Source organism: Sprattus sprattus (assembly GCF_963457725.1).
Source record: "Sprattus sprattus genome assembly, chromosome: 7".
NCBI classification, from domain to species: domain Eukaryota; kingdom Metazoa; phylum Chordata; class Actinopteri; order Clupeiformes; family Clupeidae; genus Sprattus; species Sprattus sprattus.
This window is the reverse complement of record NC_137926.1, coordinates 14,865,304-14,875,776: the sequence shown is the minus strand read 5'-3', so window position 1 is coordinate 14,875,776 and position 10,473 is coordinate 14,865,304. Positions and strand designations below refer to the sequence as shown.

The window sequence follows — 10,473 nt, the reverse complement described above, 5'->3', positions numbered from 1 at the left end:
GGGAATTTATGTTCACATTGACCAGTTTAGCAAATGCTTTTATCCCTCCTATTTTCCTGAGAAAAAATGACAGCTATTATTACCCTTGGAGTCATAATAACCCCCTAGATTCAATTTATATTATAACTCACTGAATATTTAAGTACAGTTTTAAAATTTGGCACAGTGTAACAATTACTTGTGTAGAATTCAACCAAATAGGTGTTTGCAAAATCAGTTGATTTTCTCTCTCTTTCTGTAGCACCCCTAGTAGGACACATGCATTGCACTTATCTGAAAAATATGAACGATGACTCAGACCCACAAAATAACACAAATATTGTTTTTTAGATGGTTTAGATTGTGATATATATGAAATGAAACCATCTTGTCATAAATCTAAACTCAAGTGCCACCTTTTGAATTAGCTAATTATAACATGTCGATGTTCAAGATTGGTTAGAGCAGAGACAATAAAGGTGAGACCTCTAACATATTTAAATTAACACAGGGAGGTTGTGGTTCTGTAAAATCCACTTAGAAATGGATAAGCAGGGTAGAGTGACGGCTCAGTGGAGGATTTGATTTATACAGAAAGAAAGGAGGGATTTTGACAAACTAATCTATCCAGGACTCACAAAATCAGGCAAATTCGATGATTTCCTGCATTTGGGAGTTGCAATTTTCTCTGATTACCACAATATGTCTGCACAAAAACACAGTCATGGATTTCTGATAATTCCCACAGAAAATTCTATTTATTTTGGTTTCAAAATCACAACAAACCCTCACAATATTGGAGTAGTATTCACCTTTACACCAGAAGTGAATGTAAAGTAAATTATGTAAGTGATAATCCACAATGGGGATCCATTATTTATGGGGAAACATCCATTGTAGGCAAATGGCACAGAATTTGATGGTGGGAAAATGTTGTGTTGCTAGGCTACAATGGTTACATCATAGTTGTTTGCTTCACCCTATCCCTTTGAAAAATCTAAAGTCTAACCTTATCTAAAAACAAAGAATGACTAAAAAAAATGTGTGTAAGTGTGTTGACAGGAGAATCAGTTGTTTTGATATAAATCAGGATACAATGAATTGCTAGTAAGCTAGCATGCTAAAGTACAGCCATAGAGATTCATGACCAATTTCTATCATTTTGTAATATTTGAAAACAGTTTCAGGTCATTATGACCCAAGAACAATGGGAGGATTATCCAAATCAATCTCACTGTACAGCGATGCGTAGATTTATCAGTATGCACTCTCCCTGGGAATTGAAAATGTTTGACATTTGCCATTTACTGGCGACTTGCTCTCCTGAATGAGCTACAAGGACACAGCTAGTGATAAAACAGTGGGGGAAGGGGGAAACAGATGTGAAGCGATGAATGGTAGAGGCTGTTTGAAGATGACTACATAGCTTGTAATGAGCTTGTAAAGGTGCAGGTGTTTGAGAATCTCAGGAGGGGCGAGGAGGGGGTGGTGGGGGTTTTAGAGTTCTGGTGAAGCTGTGGTGGTGGATATACTGTGATAGCTTTGGTTCTTTAGCAGTAAACATGTTCTGATGAAATGCATAGCTTACCTCTGCTTTAGCTAAATGAGAGTCTCAATGTAGGATGGGAGATGAATCAGGCAATATGTTAAAACGGTATAAAAGTAGGCAGGTGAAAGTTGTGGTGCAATGATACAGATAGAAGGTGGTGGTGGATGAGAGATGCAGGAGCTTACTTCCACATTTGGATCTTTCATGAGTAGAGAGTAAAGAGGAGACGGGAGTAGAGATGAGAGGGGCATAGAGAGATGAGTAGAGAGGAGAGGGGAGTAGAGAGGAGAGGGGCGTAGAGAGGGGAGAAAAGTAGAGATGAGAATAGACAGTAGAGGAGAAAGAAGAGGAGAGCAGACTTGAGTTGAGGAGAGAGCAGAGGAGAGTAGAGTTGAGGAGAGAGGAGAGCAGACTTGAGTTGAGGAGAGAGGAGAGTAGAGAGGAGAATAGACAGGAGAGTAGAGAGGAGATTAGAGTTGAGGAGAGAGGAGAGTAAACTTGAGTTGAGGAGAGAGGAGAGTAAACTTGAGTTGAGCAGAGAGGAGAATAGAGAGGAGAATAGACAGGAGAGTAGAGAGGAGAATAGACAGGAGAGAAGAGAGGAGAGTAGAGTTGAGGACAGAGGAGAGTAAACTTGAGTTGAGGAGAGAGGAGAGTAGAGAGTTGAGGAGATAGAGTAGTCAGGAGAGTAAGTAGTGTAGCTCCCCAGGAGAGAAGTGCTCATCTGAGCCAGGCTTTGTCCTTCCCTAGAGGGCCAGAGACAGTCCACCGGCGGGACAATGAGGCAGTTGTGTCATGGCTGGGTCAACCGTCTTCTAGAGGGAGTGCTAAGAGGCCAGGGTCAGACTAGCTCTCATCTGGGCGCCTTCTCTCCTTTCTCTCGTTCTCTCTCTCTCGCTCTCTCTCTCTCTCTCTCTCTCTATCTGTCTCTTTCGTCTTTCCCCTCCAACTTCCCAGAGAGACGCAAGTCTGCCTCCGACGGTGAAGTTCACAGCAAACCACGCGGAATGTTGCAGATGGTTGTGTGCCGGTTCCGAGAATCTTGACAGTGATAAGATTTGGAAAGTTTTAGACTGGCAGACAGATGTTGTTTAGTCTTGTTTGTAAGACCGCAGATAGTGTTTTTTTTGTTTCTGTTTACTGATTTACTGAATCTTGATACTAAGCCCCCTCAATCAATTTTATGCAACAACTTTGAATATGTTTTGAAATAAAGTGTAATGACTGATAAATAAGTGTGTGTGTGTGTGTGTTCTGTGGTATAGGTGTGATCCTGGGTGCCGTCTCAGGAATGCTTCTGCGTGTGGCCTCACCCATCAACCCGGACATCGTCATGGTGATCGCCTTCCCTGGTGACATCCTTATGAGGATGCTGAAGATGCTCATTCTTCCCCTTATTATTTCCAGTCTGATCACAGGTCAGTCACAGCAGAGATCATCATGCTGTCAATCAAACATTATTGTCACAGATTAATCTGTAAAACAATATAAAGAGTCTGTGATTCAAATCCACTACATTTGTTTTGTCAAATTCGGTGAATTGCTACGCACAATATGCTAGTTGTCCGTAGGTCAAACTGAGCCATACACCACGTTGTTTCAGGAGCCCAAAAGGAAGGGTTGTAATTTGATTGGCTGTTGAGCTCAGATATCTATAACCTTTTGACACAATCATGGACATAGTTTTTAAACAGTAATTCTTGTGAATGTTTTTCTGACAATGCACTGGAAGGATGTTTAAAAAAAAATTTAACCAAGTTCTTCTCAAAACCATGTTTTCTCTTTCTCTGTCAGGACTGGCTGGCCTGGATGCCAAATCCAGTGGTCGTCTAGGCACCAGGGCGATGGTCTACTACATGAGCACCACCGTCATCGCTGCTGTCCTGGGTGTGATCCTGGTCCTGGTCATCCACCCCGGAGACCCAAAGATGAAAGAGCAGCTAGGGGAAGGCGCCAAACATGACGACGTCTCCAGCTTGGACGCCTTCTTCGATCTCATCAGGAACCTGTTCCCCGAGAATCTGGTCCAAGCTTGCTTCCAGCAGGTAGGCCAATACTCCTCTGGAAATCTAAGCCTATCCGGTTCTTTCTGGCATGTTCCAAGAGTCAGTGCAGGTTCAGACAAGTCGTTCATCGCTTGATCTTTTTTTTGCCGCTTACCTCCACAGATTCAGACAGTCACGAAGAAGGAGGAAGTAATTGCGGCCGAAGTGAACAGCACCCTGGATGACTTCATCACCAACGCCACCAAGGCACCAGCTGTTTTTGTCGTCAAAAAGACTCTGCAGTTCAAGAGTGGGATGAACGTGTTGGGTATGATTAATACAGCAGTCAGCATGCATGATTTCGACCCAAGAGGGGTTGTAGCTCACGCTGGTCATTCTTGTGAGCACTGGTATCTCACACTCATCACTGGTTTGTAGCACTAGGGGGAGCTTCATAGAATGTTCAGTGAAGACAAACCGGTCTGCTCAATCATCAGTCAAAAACTGCCACTTGAAATCTCCTGAAACTAGTCCAGACAGGGGAGCGCCATGGACTCTTCAGTGATCACATAGTAGCTCTGTCCCTGTTGTCCAGGCAAGCATTATCAGGATGTGATCTTTTCCTCCTTTTATCTGAGTTCAACTATTTTATACATTTCAACTTTTGTAGTCTTTGGTTATAGTCTGCCTTATATGTTACTGTGAAATGTCAAATCTGTTTTCATGTCTGAGCATAGTTTCTTCACATTACAGCTCTTCACAACAACAGACCAGAATTGGAAAATTCTCAAGGCTATGCTAATTATATCTGTGTGAAACTTTTTGAAATAAAGTAAGGTCAACATTGTATTTAGCAGTGCAATGTACATACAGTAGTATCAGTGCTTTTAATCATCTGATGTATTCAAATTGCATTGGCTAAAGTCTTGTCTCAATATTTAGTGCTCAGAAAATGTTTCAACTGACAAACTAAGTTGTTCTATGACAGGTGTCAGTGCCCCCCCATCTGGTTACTGACAAGTTTCAAGTCAGTTCTAAGCTGATGGTGGTACTGACCAGTCTGTAACCAGTGCTCAGTGTTATGTGTCAGAGGCACTGACCACACTGTCAGTGGTCTTCTGACCAGTTTGAACTTCTTCTGTTTAACCCTTTAAAATTATATTGGTAAAATTGTGTGAGAAAAACTCTGGGGAAGTCTCATATAAAATTAGATGCAGTATATCACATGCTATTTATAAAAATAAATCAAACATGACAGCCTTGCTCTATAGCATTCATTCAACATCAGCTAGCTAGTTGATGGCTAACACCCTCTTACCCAGAACAAATGACTGTTTAATCTAGTACTGTCTTTATTGGGAACATGTTGAGTGGGTGTTTCAATCAGCGGACTAAATGGAGTGTTCCTTCCCTCCTCTACAGGCCTGATTGGTTTCTTCATCGCCTTTGGAATCTGCATGGGGAAGATGGGCGAGAGGGCCCGCCTCATGCTTGAGTTCTTCAACATCTTGAACGAGATCGTCATGAAGCTGGTTCTCCTGATCATGTGGTTAGTACCATTAGCAGAAATGTTTTATCGTAACGGGGTATCATAGCGGCCTGCGTGTGTTATCGGCTATGTTTGCGTTAATTTCATGTTAATCTATTATTAAACTTAGCATATAGATTGTTTAACAGACTGGCCGATTTTTAACAAACTGGCCTTAACCGCCGTAGCTACGCTAACTGTCTTTTAATAATAGCATAGCACAAGTACAGGCTACAAGACTTTAATAACGAAGGATTTACATTTTCTGTGAGTAATATGATTGGCCCCCCACAGGTACTCTCCCTTCGGTATTGCCTGCCTGATCTGCGGCAAGATCATTTCCATTGATGATCTGGAGACGGTTGCAAGGCAACTGGGGATGTACATGGTGACTGTCATCATCGGTCTCATCATCCATGGAGCCATCTTCCTGCCCGCCATTTACTTTGCCATTGTGAGGAAAAACCCCTACACATTCTTCCTGGGCATCTTCCAGGCGTGGATCACAGCTCTGGGAACTGCTTCCAGGTCTTAAACACAACAACTCTCCATCACATTTCAGATTTCAAAGATGTTACCCAAGTATAGAATAAATTGGCTTTGATTTTTAACAGAATCATTTGCTGTACCTCTCTCCCCTGCCCTTCTCTTTCTCTCTCTCTCTCTCTCTCTCTCTCTCTCTCTCTCTCTCCTGCTCTATGCCCCCTATCTATCTATCTATCTATCTATCTATCTATCTATCTATCTATCTATCTATCTATCTTTACATTACTGTCATAGTGCTGGAACTCTGCCAGTCACCTTCCGTTGCCTTGAGGAGAACCTGGGCATTGATAAGAGAGTTACCCGTTTCGTCCTCCCCGTCGGCGCCACCATCAACATGGACGGCACTGCCCTCTATGAGGCTGTGGCAGCCATCTTCATTGCCCAGATGAACGGCATCTACCTTGACCCAGGCCAGATTGTGACTGTCAGGTATTATAACATAAACATGGACTCTTACTGCTTCCGATTTATTTTCAGCTTTATTCATGTACAAGACAAATTGCATCATTATATTGTAAAGTAATTTGCTGTTTTCTTGTTATTGACCTTTAATGGTCTGCTCCCTATCTATTTTTCTTTATTAGAACACCATCTAACTGGCCCCTCTGTATCAATTGATTCAAGTAAAGACCATGCTAGATGGCATTCTTAATATTGTCTCAGGGACCTAAAAATTGCTCACAATTTTTTGCCCAATTGCTCTACTGCACTAATATAGTAATGGCTCTATTAGTCTACTGTATACAGTATAGCAGTGTTTCAGCGTGTAATGCTCCATGTGTCCTGGTTTGCAGCCTCACTGCCACCCTAGCCAGTGTAGGGGCGGCCAGTATTCCCAGTGCCGGCCTGGTGACCATGCTGCTGATCCTGACAGCCGTTGGCCTCCCCACACAGGACATCAGCCTGCTGGTGGCAGTCGACTGGCTGCTGTGAGTAGAGTCACTGGGAGAGATGGATGGATGTTTTGTGTGCATACAAATCTCTATCTCTTTTGCACACTCAGACACATACACATACAGTACACACACCGACATACGTTATATCCATAACACCAAAACATGCTCCGTTTTTTTTCACTTTCCTTTCTCGCAACACACCACACACTCAACTGCATACGCGCACACATCCATAGCACATACAAAGACTCTTTTTCTTTCAACTTCCTGTCTCTGTCTTTCTCACTCTTCAGTGTGTCTCTGTTAAAATATATTACACAATGGACCGAGTGAACCAGTTCTCTTCTCCTGTGCTCAAACTAAGGGATCGCTTCCGCACTTCGGTAAATGTGGTCGGAGACTCCTACGGAGCCGGAATCGTGTACCACCTGTCCAAGCTGGAGCTGGAGGAGCTGGATGCCCAGCACGGCAAGTCAGATGACATCGAGATGCTGAACAAGACCCCGTCCTACTACGACGACCTCAAGAACCACCACGAAAACAACTCCAACCAGTGCGTCTATGCCGCTCACAATTCAGTACTGGTAGATGAATGCAAGGTACAACTCACGCTTACGGACATAGAGACTAGTATATAGTCACATCCTTGCTGCATGCATCTTTTCTTTCGCTGTCCTTTTTTCTGCATGTTTGTCTGTTGTTTGTGTAAATACATACAATGAATTATGTCAAAAGTGTACATATCTGGGAACATTTCTTGGAGAAAGCTGTTTTTTTTTGGCACATGTTCCAGCTGTCATACAGGTAGTTGTGCTCAGGTCTTGAGACACCTAAAGCATCCCAAAACACGATACTGCATTGTGTCTCCAGTAGGCAGACTTGTGGAATTAGGTGGATTTTAAAAGGTGGCCAGGGAATTCTCAGGGAATTAGGCATTGATCCCCTATACTTTCTAAACCAGCAGATCAGACCTCAGCAGCTTCTGCACAAGGGATTTGCAGGATGGGAGAGATCCACTCACCACTCGCGTGGGCCGATTAACCCATTCCTTACCACCTCTGTGAATAGGAGAATGGGTCTCAGTGGTGGCCAACTGCCCCCAATGGCATTCTTTCTCACACTCCCAGGGCCCCTAATATCATTCATGGGCAACGGAATGTCTGCCGCGCAAGCTAATTTAATAATAATACAATTTCATGAACATGAGCCAGATTCTGAGCGCAGACATGGTCAGCTCGGTGCAATGCTGGAGGTGTGTCTGCACACTCACATGGGAGTTCCATGTTTAAATGAGTTTCCATCCACTTATTACTCAACCCATTTATGTTTGATTGCGCCCTGCTGTGTGTCAAACGAAGTTAGCAAATATAACTATCCCCGCCTATTTCTCACTGTGTGGTTGCTGATGTGCGAAGCCCGTCCATGGTGCTCGTTGCCCTATGAAATTAGGCCCCCGGAGTACGCTTCTGAAAACGGCAGATCGCGTCTCAGTGGTGGCCGCCTGTGTTCGTGACGTCTGCCCTCGACAGCACACACTCTCTCACTCTCGCTACCCGTAGTACATTTTTAGAAGATGGTGATGGCATGAGCCGAGGGCAGGCAGTGATTAATTAGCACTGCATAATATCAGTGCGCCTCTTACTCACCCTGACACTGAGTCAGTTTAAGTTTCCGGTGGAAGAAAAACACACACAAGAGGCTCTTAGGCTCCTTAGAGGCCCCTCTTTGGCATGAGAAAGACTAAAGAAATGCACAGAACCCAGTAGCAAACAGTAGAAACTCTGAGTTTCGGAGAGGCACAAAGACACAGAGGTCACGCCAATCTGGGTCTGGGTGCTATGACAACCAGCAGGAGATGAAATGCATGCCGTTGGATTCAGACAGCGCTCGCGCTGGAGTTACCAAGGGGATCCATTCAATCAATGATGTTGCTTAGAAACGGTTGCCGTTCATCCCCCCTTGCCAGTCTTCAGCTGAGCGTGTGACACAAAAAAGCTGCTCCCTCCAATTTTCTCTTTTTGTTCTTGCATGACTTAGCTGTACATGTTTGTGTATTAAAAAGACTAACACTTAAACCAAAGAAGCAAACCATTGTAGAAGCTTTGCAAAATAACTCTGTAACAACTAGAATATTAATGTGCATGTTATTTTTTTATATTTTATACTTTTTGTACTCAATGTATCTGTACTTTGTATTTATGATCGTCTGTTTGAAAAGTCTTTGTGTTTTATTGCATGTTGTGTGCTTACGAAAAGAATGGCCCCTTAATTTCTTGCAGAATGGCTTGATGAAAGCATGCAGCCCCCCCCCCCCCCCAACCCCAGTAAGCATAATTAAATAATCTGTGGAATGGTTCAGCTCTTTTTACCCCCCCGTTGTTTCATTTGAGTGCATGCGATGTGTCAAAAAGGCCAAACGCCCATTTGCACTAGCAGCACTTCTCTCAAGCACTGATCATTAGGTCAGAATAATAAAAGCAATGGAGGAAGAGTAATGAGAATGTCAAGTGCTCTTGATATAGCTGAAAGAAACTATACTCGAGCTCACCATCACAGAACGACATAACTATACCATAAATGAAATGGCAGATGGCATATCTTGTAATCTGTTGTCATGACAGTGAATATCCAGTGACGTAATAATCCGTCATTTTCATGACAACTTTCCAAATATTTGATGCTATATGACAGCTTATAAGCTATGCCATATATATAAACATTCCAAGAGCTGTCATCACAATAAAGAATAACGTTAAGTTGTCATGACACTGGATATAAACTGTCATAATGTCTAATGTTGGGATATAGCATCTACCATGAAATGTTTATGACGAGATTATGTCATTCATAGAAAGGAGATTCAACATTGTGTTCAAAGGGTACCATTGCATTGGAAACCATTGTTGTGTTCCTCTGCCCTAAGCCACACGACATGCCATGTGCCTTGGATATGCTCTCTAGCTGTCCGTGACTTGTTTGCAGGTAACCTCGGCCGCTAACGGTTCAACTGCTGCGGCGGAGTACACACTTGTTGAGGAGGAACCGTGGAAACAAGAATAATGCAAGCACACACATCCCCAGCACCTGAGTCCACAAGCTTTCCTATTTGGTGTAAAAGGAAACGGAAAAATAATGTCATTCAAATGGAAGAAGTACTGTTTTTATTTAGTTTTATTGTTCTTGTTGCTGTTGTTGTTGTTCTTGTTGATAATGATGATGATGATGATGATGATGATGTTTCTTTTTTTAATATTCCCCTTTGTTTTTTTAAAAGAATATTTAACAAATCATCTGGCTGACTGAAAGAACTAATACTAATTCTGAAACAGGAATATTAATACTCCATCGGTTAGTGTTCTAATGTCTGCACGGTAGCTAACTCTTGCACAATGGACATCAAGGCTCGGGAGGGTAAACTAAGGGAGAAAAAAAAACAAATATCTACCTTAAATTATTCATAAATATAATATATATGCATACTATGTACGTGGAAGCTGTGACAGCATGTCGATGAGGGTGACGGGGAGTGGGAAAAAAGGGGGGGGGGAGCAGTACTGCATCTACCGAGCTTTCAGCTACAAACACACCCCCCCCCCCCCCCCCCCAATCTCTGACCCCCTATTCTACTGTGGGTGAAGCAATAGCCTGCTGCTTAGAGAAATCTGCCCCCTTGGGCTTTTATCTCACGCGATGTCCCCACATAATTAAACAATAGTGGACAGCCACTGATCAATGAACACCCCCGACTGAGGCACACTCCCTACCCCTGCTCTCTTCCCAGGGTCGAACCTCACTTACCCTCCTCTCCCCTGGGGGCTTATCTCCTTACCCCTCTACCTGGAAAACCACTATCCTCTTGTCTCTATGGGATTACCTCTCCACTCTCCTCTCCCCCCCTGTTTAGCCCTCAGGTCATCTCTTCTCCTCCTTCTCATCCCTCCTTCTCCTTCTCATCCCTCCCTCTTCTCTTGATTTCATCCCCTCTCTCCT

The 10,473-nt window shown here is 43.3% G+C and overlaps 1 protein-coding gene across 1 annotated transcript in view; it reads left to right on the top strand.

Moving 5' to 3' along the window:
* The window catches only part of slc1a2b (solute carrier family 1 member 2b), a gene marked incomplete at its 3' end in the record, with an annotated part of 11,418 nt that extends 1,875 nt beyond the window's left edge, over nt 1-9,543 (top strand). The window contains exons 2-10 of the mRNA XM_080842889.1: nt 2,794-2,946; nt 3,323-3,573; nt 3,697-3,841; nt 4,936-5,062; nt 5,336-5,569; nt 5,822-6,016; nt 6,382-6,516; nt 6,848-7,082; nt 9,466-9,543. Coding sequence (XP_080699015.1) covers nt 2,794-2,946; nt 3,323-3,573; nt 3,697-3,841; nt 4,936-5,062; nt 5,336-5,569; nt 5,822-6,016; nt 6,382-6,516; nt 6,848-7,082; nt 9,466-9,543 — 1,553 coding nt within the window. The remainder of the gene's footprint in view (nt 1-2,793; nt 2,947-3,322; nt 3,574-3,696; nt 3,842-4,935; nt 5,063-5,335; nt 5,570-5,821; nt 6,017-6,381; nt 6,517-6,847; nt 7,083-9,465) is intronic.
* Between the last annotated feature and the right edge of the window lie 930 nt (nt 9,544-10,473).